This window comes from Littorina saxatilis, linkage group LG6, assembly GCF_037325665.1.
Source record: "Littorina saxatilis isolate snail1 linkage group LG6, US_GU_Lsax_2.0, whole genome shotgun sequence".
NCBI classification, from domain to species: Eukaryota; Metazoa; Mollusca; class Gastropoda; order Littorinimorpha; family Littorinidae; genus Littorina; species Littorina saxatilis.
In genome coordinates this window covers 25188274-25208989 of record NC_090250.1, presented here as the reverse complement: position 1 = coordinate 25208989, position 20716 = coordinate 25188274, and the positions used below count along the sequence as shown (strand labels likewise).

At 39.7% G+C, this 20716-nt stretch overlaps 1 protein-coding gene across 1 annotated transcript; it reads right to left on the bottom strand.

The window, feature by feature from the left end:
• Window positions 1-1061: 1061 nt before the first annotated feature.
• LOC138968819 (E3 ubiquitin-protein ligase TRIM33-like) lies at window positions 1062-7328 on the bottom strand. Its single transcript, XM_070341470.1, has 4 exons — window positions 7246-7328; window positions 2469-2727; window positions 1536-1760; window positions 1062-1250 (listed from the first exon to the last, which is right to left on the bottom strand). The coding sequence occupies exons 2-4, from the start codon at window positions 2718-2720 to the stop codon at window positions 1077-1079; spliced, it is 651 nt and encodes a 216-aa protein (XP_070197571.1). The 5' UTR covers window positions 2721-2727; window positions 7246-7328; the 3' UTR covers window positions 1062-1076.
• Between the last annotated feature and the right edge of the window lie 13388 nt (window positions 7329-20716).

Below are 20716 nucleotides of genomic sequence, written 5' to 3'. Positions count from 1 at the left end.
CATATCAATTAAAACAGACTACTGAACAGAACGGCAAACCATTTTTGTTAAATGTCGGATTCTGATAACAAGACAAAAACTTTGGGTCGGTAGGTTGGTTACTTTTTTCTAAATCAGACCTGTTTACCCCTAAAACATTGCATGTGTATTTTCTGGGAGCAAAATGAGGCAAATGTGTAGTTTTGTAATTGAATGTGTAGAATTTCTCGTCGACCTATCACAACAACAAGAACAATGATTGCTACTTTTTACCACATGTGTTGATTGACTGACGGAAAAATGGGAATTGCAGACAGTGCAATGAGCATGATGTTTTCCTTTCCGCGAAGACAAGGCATGGGTAGTCCTGATGATATTTTGGCAGAAAGACTTGGTTCGGCGCATTGCTCGTCTTTTTCTTTTTGGTCGGTGGCCTTTCGGAGTCATTTTCTTCACAGTTCTCATCTTCACTTTCGTGTGCTCTGCGTTCAGCCATTGTGTCGAAACGCCCGCATGGTTTGGCAGTAACGCTTTCAGTTGTGCCCAGCATTTGCTTGGAGAAGCCTATTCGGCATTAACAAGCTACAACGCAACGCCCGTGGGCGCTTTACGCGCTGCACGCAGCAAACGACTGCTGGCCGAAAACATGGATTGGAAAATGGATCGGTCAAGGGAGATGAAGAAAATTACGGATTGTGATATGCGTAGCCGAAACAATACCGTTTGCGTGCAGGGACGGGGCGGTGTGAGAGCACAACGGGACAAGGAACAGGTGTAAAGACGAAAAAGAAAAAAGAAAAAAACTTTTTTTTTTTTTTTTTTTTTTTAAATACCGTTTTCGTAGAAAACGACAGACTTGCGTAGTAGCGTAGTATATTATTCAAATTCGTAGTTTACTACGCTCAATGTGTAGTGTAAACAGGTCTGCTAAATTGAAGTGAGTTTTTTTTAAATTACAAAGGCACATGGCTTTTATTGGCCGGAAATCACATAACCAATGTCCCCAGGATATTAGAGAACAACAGCTGTAAAGTCAGCAAAATCGAGCTGGGGGGTCCAAATAAGTTCCTGGGACAGGAGGAAAATATTAGGATCAGTCAGAAGATTGGAATCCTGAACAACAAACAAGCGGGTTTTTTTGCCAAATAATTTCTTACCTGACAGTAGTTGCAGAAGCTGGTTAGATTTTCCTCTTTGTGCTTGGGACACAGGATAGGCTGGTGGAACTCGATGCGGCCACCAGCCAACAGTATATCCTCAAACATGTCCACCTGTCAAGCAATATCAATTTTTTTATTTTACCAAAAGCTAGGTAGAGTCAACAGACTTGATGTCAGGTAGCATTGTGTTCAACAATGAAGAAAAAACACACGCTCTGCTCAATAAACAGAGTAAATCTATTATTTGAATTGCCATGTTCTGTGAGACAAAGCTGAAACATAACAATTTCACTGTTGTACAAGTCAATGAAACGCTTCATCATCTAACATGACAACATTTTGAATCCACTTTGTCCTTCTTTATTAACAATCACAAAAAAAGAAGCTGAAACTTACTGTATGATCCTCAAAGCAACGCATGAACTTGTGCGCTGCTGTGCAATGGGAGCAAAGAAAATTGGGACACTTTGCGCATCGTGCAATGGCCTCTTCATTGGCTTTGCAGCTGGTGCACATGATCAGTGTCTTCTCCGATTTAGGCTTGAGAAGATCCACAGCCACATAGTCCGTCATCAGATTCTCTACATGGCCACCAGGCAGCACAGTCTCCTGCTTGCAAGCCTGAAATGGAACAAAATAGCATGCTCATCTCCAAGTAAAGCAATGGTAAAAAGGGCAAATGCACACCACTTAACCTAGGGTTCAAATATCTGCATATGTATCATGACAACCTGTTCAGCGTTGTTTGTTTTTACCCTAAACTTCCTTGTAACTTATTAAGTGCCCACCACCCGTATGCACCAATTTTTGTCAAAAGTAGGCGGTGGGTGTGTACTACCTACTGTACCCTGTGCAGAATCTGTTCCTCACGAGAAATAGCAGTATTGGATCACTTGGTATGAGAATGATGGTATGATTTGTTTCTGTGCAAAAAAATGTGTATACCCGCACTGTCTTTCTCTGACGTTTTCGTACGTATGCAAGTGCCAGAATGGAACATGGAATCTAACCACAACCATCCCTTTGTGTCATAGTTTTAGAACAAATGCTCATATCACAAATAAAATGACGACACAAGATCTGCTTCGAATATCCAGCATTAAGAGCAGAGTGTCTGAACAAAATCATAAACTTGCACACACTGAAATATCATAATTGCAGTCAGTTCGTTTGTCCTGATCAGTCATCTAGCAAAATCGGAAATACTGATTACCGAGGTGAGTCAAGAAATGTTGTATCCTATTATGACCGACTGACTGAAAGAATATGACACACTAACACAGATAGGCAAACAACTGAACTCATCTCATCACACTAATAACAACTTACTGGGCACAACAGTGGTTTGGTGGGTTCTCCATCAACAGGCGCACTCTCCTCCTCCACTTGTTTCTCCAGGCAATCCTGACAGAAGGCATGAAGACACGACAAAAGTTTTGGCTCCTTCAATTTTTCCTCACAGATCTGACACATCAGTTCAGCTTCATCTTCAATATCTCCCTCGATCAGACTACCCTCAAGCTGGTCGGTGACGCTCTCATTGTCAGACACCACAGCAGGAGTTTCTTCGTCAGATGCCATTTTTATTCTGGAAAGAAAGAGAAGGAAAAGGACACAATCAACATATTTTCTTTGCTCAGATGGACTGTTAGTGTTACACAAACAAGGGGGAAACCCAGTAGTGTGATTTAATTTTAGGGCGATGTAAAACACAAGTATTGTGATTTTTAAACAATCAAAATAAAGTAAAACCTCCCATAATGATCCCTCACGAGAACATCAAATCTTGCTTTCTGACCGATTTTCTTGTCACTGACCTCAGAATAACACAACCCCCTTTTTCCCGATGACAGACTGACCAACAAAAAGTCAATAACAACTTCCATCTAAAGTTTACACAGGGATGACCAAATTGGCCGCCCAATCGCCAGGGGCTAGTAAAAACCCGTGAAAATTCAAGTAAAATGCAACACAACTTTCGGTGGTACTATATATTTTCAAAGCCGTATAAACACTAGGATTTGGGAAAGCCTGTAAATCGCTGACCATAGCCTGGTTGTCCATCCCATCACCGCTATTGTGTGTGTTTCCGACAGTCACAACTTAGTATGTGGTAATGTACCACTACCAGGCTAGGGAAATTTGTGACCGGCTAGTGAATTTCGAAGTTACTCGCCCGGCTGGCGAGAGAAATTTGGTCATCCCCGTTACCTCAGGCAATTATAATGTCCATCCACTTATGCTGATAGCCTGCTTACACAAGTGAGTAGCTGGTGTCTATTAGGCCTAAAAAAAAAAATGGGTGTGGTTACGGTAACCCGACCTACCTTATTTTTAGGGGCCGACCCTATAACTTTTTATTACATTTGTCAAAAAAAAAAAAAAACACCCCAGTGCAGAAAACGCAATGAAAGCTAAAGCGCCTGAGTCGCACACTTATTTCCCTGTCAAGTAGGTTTAATTTGTAAACATTAGAACAAAAAAGTTTTTAAAAAAAAGTGATTGCCTACCTTCCTACCCTATTTTTTTTGGCTATGTTACCGTAACCACACCTATTTTTTTTTTTCGCCTTATCACCCCGCACACGCCCCTCAAAAGTCATACCTGATCAGTCATGTATAACACAAACCTTCAGGTGTAGTCTGTAGACACAGTCTGTCCTGTATGTAGAATTCTTGTTCTGGACAATGAGTCTTAACCCCCCCCACCTTACATTATGTTCTTGGGTGTGACCACGGCGAGTCTGTACAATTGGCTCCTGAATACCCTTCGAATTTGAAGAACACTTTGTCTCAACACAGAACAAGAAGAGCAAACGCTCGATCGAGTCACTTTCGCAGTTCTGAATATTATATGAGGCATCAGATGGACAGGAAGAAATTGCTATTCACAACACAATGCATACCTGAAGCATACCTGTGACCTTGAAAAAGGTCAAAGGTCACCAAAGGTCAAAGGTCACCAAAGCAGACGTCAAAGTGTAGAGGTCACTGGGAGTCACGTTCACATAAAATTTGAGCCCGGTCACTTTTATAGTTTCCGAGAAAAGCCCAACGTTAAGTTGTGTGTTGCCGAACAGAAAAGGCTAGTTATCTCCCTTGTTTTTCTGATAACGTTCGTAAAAGGCTACAGATGTAAATACTTTGATGTAAAGAATAATCCTACAAAGTTTCAATCACATCCGATGAACTTTGTCAAAGATATAAAATGTCTAATTTTTCCTTTGACGCTGACCTGTGACCTTGAAAAAGGTCAAAGGTCAACGAAACCATCGTTAAAGTGTAGAGGTCATTGGAGGTCACGACTAAACAAAATATGAGCCCGATCGCTTTGATAGTTTCCGAGAAAAGTCCAACGTTAAGGTGGTGTCTACGGACGGCCGGCCGGCGGACGGCCGGCCGGACAGACTAACACTGACCGATTACATAGAGTCACATTTTCTCAAGTGACTCAAAAACAAGAAGAGCAAACGCTCGATCGAGTCACTTTCGCAGTTCTGAATATTATATGAGGCATCAGATGGACAGGAAGAAATTGCTATTCACAACACAATGAGTCACGTTCACATAAAATTTGAGCCCGGTCACTTTTATAGTTTCCGAGAAAAGCCCAACGTTAAGTTGTGTGTTGCCGAACAGAAAAGGCTAGTTATCTCCCTTGTTTTTCTGATAACGTTCGTAAAAGGCTACAGATGTAAATACTTTGATGTAAAGAATAATCCTACAAAGTTTCAATCACATCCGATGAACTTTGTCAAAGATATAAAATGTCTAATTTTTCCTTTGACGCTGACCTGTGACCTTGAAAAAGGTCAAAGGTCAACGAAACCATCGTTAAAGTGTAGAGGTCATTGGAGGTCACGACTAAACAAAATATGAGCCCGATCGCTTTGATAGTTTCCGAGAAAATATAAAATGTCTAATTTTTCCTTTGACGCTGACCTGTGACCTTGAAAAAGGTCAAAGGTCAACGAAACCATCGTTAAAGTGTAGAGGTCATTGGAGGTCACGACTAAACAAAATATGAGCCCGATCGCTTTGATAGTTTCCGAGAAAAGTCCAACGTTAAGGTGGTGTCTACGGACGGCCGGACAGACTAACACTGACCGATTACATAGAGTCACATTTTCTCAAGCGACTCAAAAAACCACTGCCCTCATCTAACATAAGTTTTCATGTCAAGTGTTGGATGATTCAATGGTTAAGGTCCTAATTTCACCCCAAGCATAATATTCTTCCTTGATGGAAAATATTCCTTCTAGTTCAATAAAGTAGTCTTGGAAAATCCCTGATTAACGAACATCACATAGATGCATCTCAGTTCTCTATTGTAGTACTAGTATACACCAGAATGCTTCCTCAGAAGCCAGTCAACAGTCGTGTGTACACGCAAGCACAAGACCAAGTCAGCAAGTGCGCACGGAAAAGATCCTGTTATCCATGTCAGAGTTCGGTGGGTTTTAGAAACACGCAAATACCCAGCATGCCTACTCAAGCGCCATTAATAGTCAGAATGTTGACCCTGGGCGTCTACTGGAAGAAGAAGAACATGCAAACCGATGGTACACCTTTAGTGTTAATCGGTTTTAGTAATACTAAATACTAATGAATAGACTCAACATATATCTACAAGACATCTATTTCATCGTTCTGCGCAATAGTTACACTTACAGCCATAAGCAGAAAAGCATTCACAGTCACAAACCAGGAACAAATTCTATCCAGTGCTTGTGATTGTGAATGTTGAATACACCGATTAACAGTTCCGCGGCCATTTTAGATTCGCACATGCGCACACCTTTTTCTACGAGCACTTTTGCTTCTTCTTCCTCTTTCGTTTTGCTGTGTTTGAGAAAATGCACATCCGCAGATCGTTTTTTCTTCTTCTTCCTGTTCGTGTTGATTTGAGAAAGCGTAGATTCAGTCGGCAGAAAGTGCAATTTTGTAGTCTTCCAGCCCTGAAGTTGCTTTTGAGTGTTTGAAGAAAGAGTGTAAAGGTTCTCAGGATTACATCGGGCACACAAACACGCGATTTTCCTTTTTTTCCCTGTTGATTTGAACGCGTGCGCAGATCGTTTTTTGCGAGTATGTTTGTACGTCTTCCTCTTCCCTTCTTCCTTCCATGTAAACGCCCAAACTTAACTGGTGTATTTGCAGACCTGTATCAATTATCATTCTGCACATTACGTCCCTACGTCATGAGCAGAAATGTGCTACAGAGTACCTTAGTTGAAGAAATGCACTAGCAGTAAGCATCGAAGCATTTTTTGTCTGTCACCACGTCAACAAGATAGTCGGGATGTCGTCGACTAAAAATAGCTGAAGACCTTGAACTTTGGGTTCTAATCACACTGGCGACCTACATTCTAAAAACGAACACGGCAGTTTTCTCCAAACACTGATCACTAAATGCTGATTAACTATACACTTGAAAGCCTATAAAGGACGTTAGCAAAGCTGACCTAAGTTGCTAAGGCGAAAAACAGGCACAGAAGGCAAATCTTTCACGAACATGTGCATGGACACCTGTTCCAAACGTCACGTTCTGCAAAGGACTTCCTCCTGATGTTGCGTCAAGTTTACGCACTTTAAACGGAAATTCAAACCTTCAAATCCTTTAAAACAATTCACTGAAAAAGAAAGCTCACATCAACACGGCCAGATTAGCACTTACACGTCTACATTCGCCCCAAAACCTCTGAAAACAGACTGTATGTGTTTTTCATCTGCCGACAACGGTCGAGAAGGAAAATTTTCTGCAGGGCATGCGCGCGCAGCCAACCGCCCACGAGACCAAATTTCTCGATAAACGCACACTTGTTGATAAATTATGCGAAACCAATTATTACAATCATCACTATTCTTAAGCTTCAACTACAATAATTACTTTCAACGGCAAAATTCGCCATGCAATGTACAAATGCTGGCACGTAAGTTTTCGCAGCAATGCGAGTTTTCCACGATCCATCACATCCCTGATGCTGGACAAGGTCACGTTCCACAACATTGAAACCGCAATTTTGCAAACACTTTGACCACATTATCCATTGTAAACCATTGCAAAAAAGGCATGGGTTACTAGACGAATGCAAGAATGACAAAGTTACCTTGTTCTTTACTTGGATGTAAAATATCTGAAGAATTATATGAGACACAGTCGTTGGGTCATCCTACATTCCCGCCATGTTTGTTCATTAGAGAATACTCTTGTGCGCATGCTCAACGATCGGCGCGAAATTGGAACGTCATAAGTCATGTGATGCAAACTTGCGTATGATATTTACGTCAATTTAACCAAAAAATGACGTCAAATAATATTGAGGCAAGAAATAAAGAGATCAAAAAGTGAAGTCGACTAAACTGGGCCGACATGTCACATGGAAATGACTCGACAAAAATACAACTTGACTTCAACTTGATCCGTCGACCTAAAAGGGTTCAAGTTTTCTTCAAGAAAACGTGAATGAGTGACACCAACCCACTGGATTCAGCACACCGGAAAGCACAGAAAAGCTTTCAGGAAAACGCGTCAAACGAACCAAAAAAACTGAAAAAACGCAAAACAAAACAAAAATAAACAAGTCGCGTAAGGCGAAAATACAACATTTAGTCAAGTAGCTGTCGAACTCACAGAATGAAACTGAACGCAATGCAACGCAGCAAGACCGTATACTCGTAGCATCGTCAGTCCACCGCGCAAGGCAAAGGCAGTGAAATTGACAAGAAGAGCGGGGTAGTACTTGCGCTGAGAAGGATAGCACGCTTTTCTGTACCTCCGAGCTCTTCGTTTTAACTTTCTGAGCGTGTTTTTAATCCAAACATATCATATCTATATGTTTTTGGAATCAGGAACCGACAAGGAATAAGATGAAGGTGTTTTTAAATTGATTTGGACAATTTTAATTTTGATAAAAAAATTTATATTTTTAATTTTCAGAGCTTGTTTTTAATCCAAATATAACATATTTATATGTTTTTGGAATCAGACAATGATAGAGAATAAGATGTACGTAAATTTGGATCGTTTTATAAAAAAAAAATATTTTTTTTACAATTTTCAGATTTTTAATGACCAAACTCACTCATTAGTTTTTAAGCCACCAAGCTGAAATGCAATACCAAACCCCGGCCTTCGTCGACGATTACTTGACCAAAATTTCAACCAATTTGGTTGAAAAATGAGAGCGTGACAGTGCCGCCTCAACTTTCACGAAAAGCCGGATATGACGCCATCAAAGACATTTATCAAAAAAATGAAAAAAACGTATGGGGATTTCATACCCAGGAACTCTCATGTCAAATTTCATAAAGATCGGTCCAGTAGTTTAGTCTGAATCGCTCCACACACACACAGACAGACAGACACACACACACACACACACACACACACACACACACACACACACACACACACACACCACGACCCTCGTCTCGATTCCCCCCTCTACGTTAAAACATTTAGTCAAAAACTTGACTAAATGTAAAATATAAATAAATAAAATTAAATTAAAAAACAAGTCGCGTAAGGCGAAAATACAACATTTAGTCAAGCTCAGTCGAACTCACAGAATGAAACTGAACGCACTGCATTTTTTCACAATGACCGTAGTCCGCCGCTTGTGCAAAACGGAGTGAAACTGATCAGCGCTGTAGTGGTTTCGCTGTGCTGCATAGCACGCTTTTCTGTACCTCTCTTCGTTTTAACTTTCTGAGCGTGTTTTTAATCCAAACATATCATATCTATATGTTTTTGGAATCAGGAACCGACAAGGAATAAGACGAAATTGTTTTTAAATCGATTTCGGAAATTTAATTTTGATCATAATTTTTATATTTTTAATTTTCAGAGCTTGTTTTTAATCCAAATATAACATATTTATATGTTTTTGGAATCAGAAAATGATAAAGAATAAGATGAACGTAAATTTGGATCGTTTTATAAAAACAATATTTTTTTTACAATTTTCAGATTTTTAATGACCAAAGTCATAAAATAATTTTTAAGCCACCAAGCTGAAATGCAATACCGAAGTCCGGCCTTCGTCGAACATTGCTTGGCCAAAATTTCAATCAATTTGATTGAAAAATGAGGGTGTGACAGTGCCGCCTCAACTTTTACAAAAAGCCGGATATGACGTCATCAAAGGTATTTATCGAAAAAAAGAAAAAAACGTCCGGGGATATCATTCCCAGAAACTCTCATGTCAAATTTCATAAAGATCGGTCCAGTAGTTTACTCTAAATCGCTTTACACACACACACGCACACACACACACACACATACACACACACATACACCACGACCCTCGTCTCGATTCCCCCCTCTATGTTAAAACATTTAGTCATAACTTGACTAAATGTAAACAAGACAAGTCGCGTAAGCGAAATTACTACATTTAGTCAAGCTGTGGAACTCACAGAATGAAACTGAACGTAGTCCGCCGCTAGTGCAAAAGGCAGTGAAAGTGACGAGCCTGTTTGGCGCGGTAGCGGTTGCGCTGTGCTTCATAGCACGCTTTACTGTACCTCTCTTCGTTTTAACTTTGTGAGCGTGTTTGTAATCCAAACATATCATATCTATATGTTTTTGGAATCAGGAACCGACAAGGAATAATATGAAAGTGTTTTTAAATTGATTTCGAAAATTTAATTTTGATCATAATTTTTAATTTTTTTAATTTTGAGAGCTTGTTTTTAATCCAAATATAACATGTTTATATGTTTTTGGAATCAGAAAATGATGAAAAATAAGATGAACGTAAATTTGAATCGTTTTATAAAAAAATTATTTTTTTTACAATTTTTAGATTTTTAATTACCAAAGTCATCAATTAATTTTTAAGCCACCAAGCTGAAATGCAATACCAAAGTCCGGCCTTCGTCGAAGATTGCTTGGCCAAAATTTCAATCAATTTGATTGAAAAATGAGGGTGTGACAGTGCCGCCTCAACTTTTACAAAAAGCCGGATATGACGTCATCAAAGATATGTATCAAAAAAATGAAAAAAACGTGCGGGGATATCATACCCAGGAACTCTCATGTCACATTTCATAAAGATCGGTCCAGTAGTTTACTCTGAATCGCTCTACACACACACGCACACACACACACACACACACACACACACACACACACACACACACACACACACACACACACACACACACACACACACACACTCACACACACACACACACACATACACCACGACCCTCGTCTCGATTCCCCCCTCTATGTTAAAACATTTAGTCATAACTTGACTAAATGTAAACAAGACAAGTCGCGTAAGCGAAATTACTACATTTAGTCAAGCTGTGGAACTCACAGAATGAAACTGAACGTAGTCCGCCGCTAGTGCAAAAGGCAGTGAAAGTGACGAGCCTGTTTGGCGCGGTAGCGGTTGCGCTGTGCTTCACAGCACGCTTTACTGTACCTCTCTTCGTTTTAACTTTGTGAGCGTGTTTTTAATCCAAACATATCATATCTATATGTTTTTGGAATCAGGAACCGACAAGGAATAAGATGAAATAGTTTTTAAATCGATTTCGGAAATTTAATTTTGATCATAATTTTTATATTTTTAATTTTCAGAGCTTGTTTTTAATCCAAATATAACATATGTATATGTTTTTGGAATCACAAAATGATGAAGAATAAGATGAACGTAAATTTGGATCGTTTCATAAACAAATTATTTTTTTTACAATTTTCAGATTTTTAATGACCAAAGTCATTAATTAATTTTTAAGCCACCAAGCTGAAATGCAATACCTAAGTCCGGCCTTCGTCGAACATTGCTTGGCCAAAATATCAATCAATTTGATTGAAAAAGGAGGGTGTGACAGTGCCGCCTCAACTTTTACAAAAAGCCGGATTAACGTCATCAAAGACATTTATCGAAAAAATGAAAAAAAAGTCCGGGGATATCATACCCAGGAACTCTCATGTCAAATTTCATAAAGATCGGTCTAGTAGTTTACTCTGAATCGCTCTACACACACACACACACGCACACACACACCCATACATACACCATGACCCTCGTCTCGATTCCCCCTCTATGTTAAAACATTTAGTCAAAACTTTACTAAATGTAACAAGTCGCGTAAGGCGAAAATACAACATTTAGTCAAGTAGCTGTCGAACTCACAGATTGAAACTGAACGCAATGCAACGCAGCAAGACCGTATACTCGTAGCATCGTCAGTCCGCCGCTCATGGCAAAGGCAGTGAAATTGACAAGAAGAGCGGGGTAGTAGTTGCGCTGAGAAGGATAGCACACTTTTCTGTACCTCTCTTCGTTTTAACTTTCTGAGCGTGTTTTCAATCCAAACATATCATATCTATATCTTTTTGGAATCAGGAACCGACAAGGAATAAGATGAAAGTGTTTTTAAATTGATTTCGAAAATTTAATTTTGATCATAATTTTTATATTTTTAATTTTCAGAGCTTGTTTTTAATCCAAATATAACATATTTATATGTTTTTGGAATCAGCAAATGATGGAGAATAAGATGAACGTAAATTTGGATCGTTTTATAAAAAAAAATTTTTTTTTACAATTTTCAGATTGTTAATGACCAAAGTCATTAATTAATTTTTAAGCCTTCATGCTGAAATGCAATACCGAAGTCCGGGCTTTGTCGGAGATTACTTGACCAAAATTTCAACCAATTTGGTTGAAAAATGAGAGCGTGACAGTGCCGCCTCAACTTTCACGAAAAGCCGGATATGACGTCATCAAAGACTTTTTTTTTTAAATGAAAAAAACGTCTGAGGATATCATACCCAGGAACTCTCATGTCAAATTTCATAAAGATCGGTCGAGTAGTTTAGTCTGAATCGCTCTACACACACACACACAGACAGACACACACACATACACCACGACCCTCGTCTCGATTCCCCCCTCTATGTTAAAACATTTAGTCAAAACTTGACTAAATGTAAAAACAGAACAACGACAGAAAAAAACAAGTCGCGTAAGGCGAAATTACTACATTTAGTCAAGCTGTGGAACTCACAGAATGAAACTGAACGCCCGGCACTGCATTTTTTCACGATGACCGTAGTCCGCCGCTCGTGCAAAATGCAGTGAAATTGACAAGCCTGTTTAGCGCGGTAGTGGTTTCGCTGTGCTGCATAGCACGCTTTTCTGTACCTCTCTTCGTTTTAACTTTCTGAGCGTGTTTTTAATCCCAAACATATCATTTCTTTATGTTTTTGGAATAAGGAACCGACAAGGAATAAGGTGAAATTGCTTTTAAATCGATTTCGGAAATTTATTTTGAATCATAATTTTTATATTTTTAATTTTCAGAGCTTGTTTTTAATCCGAATATAACATCAGTGGTCTGGGTGGCCGAGTGGTAACGCACTTGCGCTCGGAAACGAGAGGTTGCGAGTTCGACCCTGGGTCAGGGCGTTAGCAATTTTCTGCCCCCTTTCCTACCCTAGGTGGTGGGTTCAAGTGCTTGTCTTTCGGATGAGACGATAAACCGAGGTCCCTTCGTGTACACTACATTGGGATGTGCACGTTAAAGATCCCACGATTGACAAAAGGGTCTTTCCTGGCAAAATTGTATAGGCGTAGATAAAAATGTCCACCAAAATACCCGTGTGACCTGGAATAATAGGCCGTGAAAGGTGGATGCAGCGCCTAAAGGCAGTCGATCTACTGGCCGATGTGAATGCGTGATATATTGTGTAAAAAATTCCATCTCACACGGCATTAATAGGTAACATGCGCCTTGAGTCGCCTTGTGTGGTGAGATACGTGCGCGATATAAATCCTCGTAAATAAAAAAAATAAAATAAAAAAAATAATTATATGTTTTTGGAATCAGAAAATGATGAAGAATAAGCTGAACGTAATTTTGGATCGTTTTATAAATAAATAATTTTAATTACAATTTTCAGATCTTTAATGACCAAAGTCATCAACTAATGTTTAAGCCTCCAAGCTGAAATGCAATACCAAAGTCCGGCCTTCGTCGAAGATTGCTTGGCCAAAATGTCAATCAATTTTATTGCAAAATGAGGGTGTGAAAGAGCCGCCTCAACTTTTACAAAAAGCCTGATATGACGTCATCAAAGACATTTATAACAAGAATGAACAAGTCGCGTAAGGCGAAAATACAATATTTAGTCAAGTAGCTGTCGAACTCACAGAATGAAACTGAACGCAATGCAACGCAGCAAGACCGTATACTCGTGGTCCACCGCTCACGGCATAGGCAGTGAAATTGACAAGAAGAGCGGGGTAGTGGTTACGCTATGCTGCATAGCACGCTTTTCTGTACCTCTCTTCGTTTTAACTTTCTGAGCGTGTTTTTAATCCAAACATATCATATCTATATATTTTTGGAATCAGGAACCGACAAGGAATAAGATGAAAGTGTTTTTAAATTGATTTCGAAAAAAAATTTTGATAGTAATTTTTATATATTTAATTTTCAGAGCTTGTTTTTAATCCGAATATAACATATTTATATGTTTTTGGAATCCGCAAATGATGGAGAATAAGATAAACGTAAATTTGGATCGTTTTATAAATTTTTATTTTATTTTACAATTTTCAGATTTTTAATGACCAAAGTCATTAATTAATTTTTAAGCCACCAAGCTGAAATGCAATACCGAACCCCGGGCTTCGTCGAAGAGTACTTGACCAAAATTTCAACCAATTTGGTTAAAAAATGAGGGCGTGACAGTGCCGCCTCAACTTTCACGAAAAGCCGGATATGACGTCATCAAAGACATTTATCAAAAAAATGAAAAAAAACGTTCGGGGATTTCATACCCAGGAACTCTCATGTCAAATTTCATAAAGATCGGTCCAGTAGTTTAGTCTGAATCGCTCTACACACACACACAGACACACACACACACACACACACACACACAGACACACACACACAGACACACACACACACACACAGACACACGCACATACACCACGACCCTCGTTTCGATTCCCCCTCGATGTTAAAATATTTAGTCAAAACTTGACTAAATATAAAAACTAAACATCTGGGGATATCATACCCAGGAACTCTCATGTACAATTTCATAAAGATCGGTCCAGTAGTTTACTCTGAATCGCTCTACACACACACACACACACACACGCACAGACACACACACACACACACACACACATACACCACGACCCTCGTCTCGATTCCCCCTCTATGTTAAAACATTTAGTCAAAACTTGACTAAATGTAACAAGTCACGTAAGGCGAAAATACAACATTTAGTCAAGTAGCTGTCGAACTCACAGAATGAAACTAAACGCAATGCAACGCAGCAAGACCGTATACTCGTAACATCGTCAGTCCACCGCTCACGGCAAAGGCAGTGAAATTGACAAGAAGAGCGGGGTAGTAGTTGCGCTGAGAACGATAGCACGCTTTTTATATTTAGTCAAGTTTTGACTAAATATTTTAACGTAGAGGGGGGAATCGAGACGAGGGTCGTGGTGTATGTGTGTGTGTGTGTCTGTGTGTCTGTGTGTCTGTGTGTGTGTGTAGAGCGATTCAGACTAAACTACTGGACCGATCTTTATGAAATTTGACATGAGAGTTCCTGGGTATGAAATCCCCGAACGTTTTTTTCATTTTTTTGATAAATGTCTTTGATGACGTCATATCCGGCTTTTCGTGAAAGTTGAGGCGGCACTGTCACGCCCTCATTTTTCAACCAAATTGGTTGAAATTTTGGTCAAGTAATCTTCGACGAAGCCCGGGGTTCGGTATTGCATTTCAGCTTGGTGGCTTAAAAATTAATTAATGACTTTGGTCATTAAAAATCGGAAAATTGTAAAAAAAAATAAAAATTTATAAAACGATCCAAATTTACGTTTATCTTATTTTCCATCATTTGCTGATTCCAAAAACATATAATTATGTTATATTCGGATTAAAAACAAGCTCTGAAAATTAAATATATAAAAATTATTATCAAAATTAAATTGTCCAAATCAATTTAAAAACACTTTCATCTTATTCCTTGTCGGTTCCTGATTCCAAAAACATATAGATATGATATGTTTGGATTAAAAACACGCTCAGAAAGTTAAAACAAAGAGAGGTACAGAAAAGCGTGCTATCCTTCTTAGCGCAACTACTACCCCGCTCTTCTTGTCAATTTCACTGCCTTTGCCATGAGCGGTGGCCTGACGATACTACGAGTAAAATGGCGTTGCGTTCAGTTTCATTCTGTGAGTTCGACAGCTACTTGACTAAATATTGTATTTTCGCCTTACGCGACTTGTCTGTACCTCTCTTCGTTTTAACTTTCTGAGCGTGTTTTTAATCCAAACATATCATATCTATATGTTTTTGGAATCAGGAACCGACAAGGAATAAGATGAAAGTGTTTATAAATTGATTTCGACAATTTAATTTTGATAATAATTTTTATATATTTAATTTTCAGAGCTTGTTTTTAATCCAAATATAACATATTTATATGTTTTTGGAATCAGAAAATGATGGAGAATAAGATGAACGTAAATTTGGATCGTTTTATAAAAGAAATATGTTTTTTACAATTTTCAGATTTTTAATGACCAAAATCATTAATTAATTTTTAAGCCACCAAGCTGAAATGCAATACCGAAGTCCGGGCTTCGTCGAACAATACTTGACCAAAATTTCAACCAATTTGGTTAAAAAATGAGGGCGTGACAGTGCCGCCTCAACTTTCACGAAAAGCCGGATATGACGTCATCAAAGACATTTATCAAAAAAATGAAAAAAACGTATGGGGATATCATACCCAGGAACTTTCATGTCAAATTTCATAAAGATCGGTCCAGTAGTTTGGTCTGAATCGCTCTACACGCACGCACACACACACACACACACACACACACACACACACACACACATACACACACACATACACCACGACCCTCGTCTCGATTCCCCCCTCGATGTTAAAACATTTAGTCATAACTTGACTAAATGTAAAAACGGGAAGCTATTGACGATGTACATGTATGTTCAACTGGGTTATGTAATGCTATAGTTAGTTATAGGCTCTTTAGACTATAAACAAGATTATTATATGACAGCAAACGTGTCCAGCATAAAATCATTTAATTTGTTTTCCTCTTTTATGGGGGGTGGGGTGGGGTGGGGGGAGGGGGGGAGGGACAGTCAGTGACATAATCATTATAACAACAACAACAAAAAGATAACAATGAAAATGTACTCATCGAAAACTCGAACAAAAAAATACGATTTCATTTTATTTTCGTATTTTTATTGTAGGCCCCCAATGTTTGTGTTTTTGGTGAGAACATTTTCATCTTTGTTATCTTGCTCTTGTTCTTCTCACCTGCAGTCTCTCGTTCCTTTTCTGATAACCATTATAGTTTATTAAGTGAGAGGGGCTTGAGCCGGGAAGGGGTGGGTGATTGTGTGTTTGTGTGTGCGAATCCCGCCTGTGCGATTCGACGCTCCTATCATAGAAGTGTTGGTCAGTTATAAGTGAGAAGGGGGCGGGGAGGCGTGGTTTTTAGTCTGTTTTGTATCGATTGCCGCAAGCCTGACCTTACATTTCCGTCCTGTAAGATCGATTCAAGGATATAGGCCGATACCGGACAAGTACACTGAACCATAACTCACAGGACAAGTACATGTATCTACACTATTTACAGTGGCCGGTTCCCCTTCCCCCATTTACCCCGGCCCCCACCACCACCAAGCCCCCTGACCCTTGTCTGACTCCTGTTCTAAGACCCTTCCCTTTTGACCTGCTTTTTACATTTAGTAAAGTTTTGATTAAATGTTTTAACATAGAGGGGCAGGGCCGGACTAGGTAAGTACTAGAGGGGGGTTATAGATGGGGGTTCAGCCGGGGGGCGAAGCCCCTTGGTGGGGGTCCAGGGGGCGAAGCCCCCTTGGTGGGGGTTGCAAGGGGGCGAAGCCCCCTTGAAGCTGAACGTTTTTACATTTAGTCAAGTTTTGACTAAATGTTTTAACATAGAGAGGCAGGGCCGGACTAGGTAAGTACTAGAGGGGGGTTACAGGTGGGGGTTCAGGGGGCGAAGCCCCTTGGTGGGGGTCCAGGGGGCGAAGCATATAGATGTAAAAACACGTTCAGAGAGTTAAAAAGAATAGAGATATATAGAAAAGCGGGCTATCCTCCTCAGCGCAACCGCTACCGCGCTTTTCTGTATTGTTAATTTCACTGCCTTTGCCAAGAGCGGTGGACAGACGATGCTACGAGTGTACGGTCTTGCGGAAAAAAATGCTTTGCGTTCAGTTTCATTTTGTGAGTTCGACTGAGCTTGACTAAATGTTGTATTTTTGCCTTACGCGACTTGTTTGATGTTTCTGGAGGGAAAGGAAGCCTCTCCTTGAACGAAAAAGGTAAATTCGACAGCAAGCTGTATAGGCAATGAAGAAGAATTGATCCAGATGCAACGTGCCCCCTCCCTCCCCCCCACACACAAAAAATGCGTTTGGGACGTACATCAGGGGGGGGGGGGGGGTTGCGCAACCCCTGTAACCCCTCCCCTAGTCCGGCCCTGAGGGGGAATCGAGACCAGGGTCGTGGTGTATGTGTGTGTGTGTGTGTGTGTGTGTGTGTAGAGCGATTCAGACTAAACTACTGGACCGATCTTTATGAAATTTGACATGAGAGTTCCTGGGAATGATATCCCCGGACGTTTTTTTCTTTTTTTCGATAAATACCTTTGATGACGTCATATCCGGCTTTTTGTAAAAGTTGAGGCGGCACTAGCTGTCACACCGTCATTTTTCAATCAAATTGAATGGTCATTAAAAATCGGAAACTTGTCATAAAAAATTTTTTTTTTTAAACGATCCAAACACAATTTCATCTTATTCTTCGTCATTTTCTGATTCCAAAAACATATTCATATGTTATATTTGGATTACAAACAAGCTCTGAAAATTAAAAATATGAAAATTATTATTAAAATTAATTGTCCGAAATCGATTTAAAAACAATTTCATCTTATTCCTTGTCGGTCCCTGATTCCAAAAACATATAGATATGATATGTTTAGATTAAAAACATACTCAGTACGCTAAAAAGAATAGAGATACAGAAAAGCGTGTTATCCTGCTCAGCGCGACCATTACCGCACTATTCTGGCTTGTCGATTTCACTGCCTTTGCCACGAGCGGTGGACTGACGAAACTACGAGTATGCGGTCTTGGTAACAAAAAAATGCAGTGCGTTCAGTTTCATTCTGTGAGTTCGACAGCTTGACTAAATGTTGTTATTTCGCCTTACGCGACTTGTTACATTTAGTCGTGGTGTATGTGTCTGTGTCTGTGTCTGTGTGTAGAGCGATTCAGAGAAAACTACTGGACCGATCTTCATGAAACTTGACATGAGAGATCCTGAGTATGGTACCTCCAGACATCTTTTTCATTTTTTTTTTATAAATTTCTTTGATGACGTCATATCCGGCTTTTCGTTAAAGTTGAGGAGGCACTGTCACGCTCTCATTTTTCAACCAAATTGGTTGAAATTTTGGTCAAGTAATCTTCGACGAAGCCCGGACATTGGTATTGCATTTCAGCTTGGAGGCTTAAAATTTAATTAATGAGTTTGGGGAGGGGGAGGGGGTGGCTGTACCTCAGTTTAGATTACCAAGTACGTGTATAACGTCACGACCTTCCTCAAGTGAGTACCAAATAATCACACAGGGTCATCCGTCAAGTGTGTCACTGTGTTCTGCAGGCTTAAGCCATTCTCTCGGGTACCATCCACCCAACTCGTAGGCGGGTCGAAGTGCCCTCAGCACCCCTCGTGAAGAAAGCGATAGAATTTACTGGTCACTTCATTTCGGGTGTGTTCTCCAGCCGTTTTCCCACCCTTGCGATGAAATACAACGCCAAGATGCTATTGTAAGAGAAGTTGTGGAGGCGCCGAATAAAAATCTCGAACCGTGACGAGATCAGCAAGGATGAGCGCACGGACACACAATTCCAAACTTTCTGTGTCAGTTACACCACTACTTCGTGCACAATATTCCGCGACGCGGCCTGCATCAGTCTACATCGTCGGAATTTTGCAAGCGAGCCACACTCTCTGGAGATAAGTTCTTCATCTGTTTCATAAGTGGTTGTCCGTCTGTCTGCTTCAAAGACCTGTGGGTCGACGTACTTGTAAATGTAACGTTTTGTTTTGTCAATAATGAACGTTCCAATGACCTACCATTCTTGTTTTTACATTTAGTCAAGTTTTGACTGAATGTTTTAACGTAGAGGGGGAATCGAGACGAGGGTCGTGGTGTATGTGTGTGTGTGTGTGTGTGTGTGTGTGTGTGTGTGTGTGTGTGTGTGTGTGTGTGTGTGTCTGTGTGTCTGTGTGTCTGTGCGTGTGTGTGTGTAGAGCGATTCAGACCAAACTACTGGACCGATCTTTATGAAATTTGACATGAGAGTTCCTGGGAATGATATCCCCGGAGGTTTTTTTCTTTTTTTCGATAAATACCTTTGATGACGTCATATCCGGCTTTTTGTAAAAGTTGAGGCGGTTCTGTCACACCCTCATTTTTCAATCAAATTGATTGAAATTTTGGCCAAGCAATCTTCGACGAAGGCCGGACTTCGGTATTGCATTTCAGCTTGGTGGCTTGAAAATTAATCAATGACTTTGGTCATTAAAAATCTGAAAATTGTAAAAAATATAATTTGTTTTTAAAACGATCCAAATTTACGTTCATCTTATTCTTCATCATTTTCTGATTCCAAAAACATATAAATATGTTATATTCGGATTAAAAACAAGCTCTGAAAATTAAAAATATAAAAATTATTATTAAAATAAAATTTCCGAAATCGATTTAAAAACAATTTCATCTTATTCCTTGTGGGTTTCTGATTCCAAAAACATATAGATGTGATATGTTTGGATTAAAAACACGCTCAGAAAGTTAAAAAGAATAGAAAGAAAGAAAAGCGTGCTATCCTGCTCAGCGCAACTACTACCCCGCTCTTCTTGTCAATTTCACTGCCTTTGCATCGAGCGGTGGACTGACGATGCTACGAGTATACGCTCTTGCTGTAAAAATGCAGTGAGTTCAGTTTCAATCTGTTAGTTCGACAGCTTGACTAAATGTTGTAATTTCGCCTTACGCGACTTGTTTGATTTTGCCTCTACATCATGTTCATTATGACCTTTGACATGAGATTGTCATCGTCTTCGTTTCGTAAAAAGTTTTTGACAGAGGACTTATTTGAATTGCGTGCGTGCATCCTCGGCTCCTGATCTCGAGTTCGGAACCTCAAACGGTCATCTCTAAACTTCTCTGTGCTCATAAAACGAAAGAATTAGGCTAAGCGACGCCATCCTCGCTCTTGCGTGTATATGGTATAAACAGTGCAGTCTTCACAAACACTACCAGTTAGTTTGCATTTAGACAGGACTAAGGCCACACGTTATTTCCGTGTTGTTGCATTACTGATTAGGATATGAGATAAATCACAGTTTGTCAGTGAACATAAGTTGTGATGAAGTCGCATTGGAATCAAAATTAAGTCACGGATCTGTACCGCCGCTATTCAGTCTGGATGATCAGA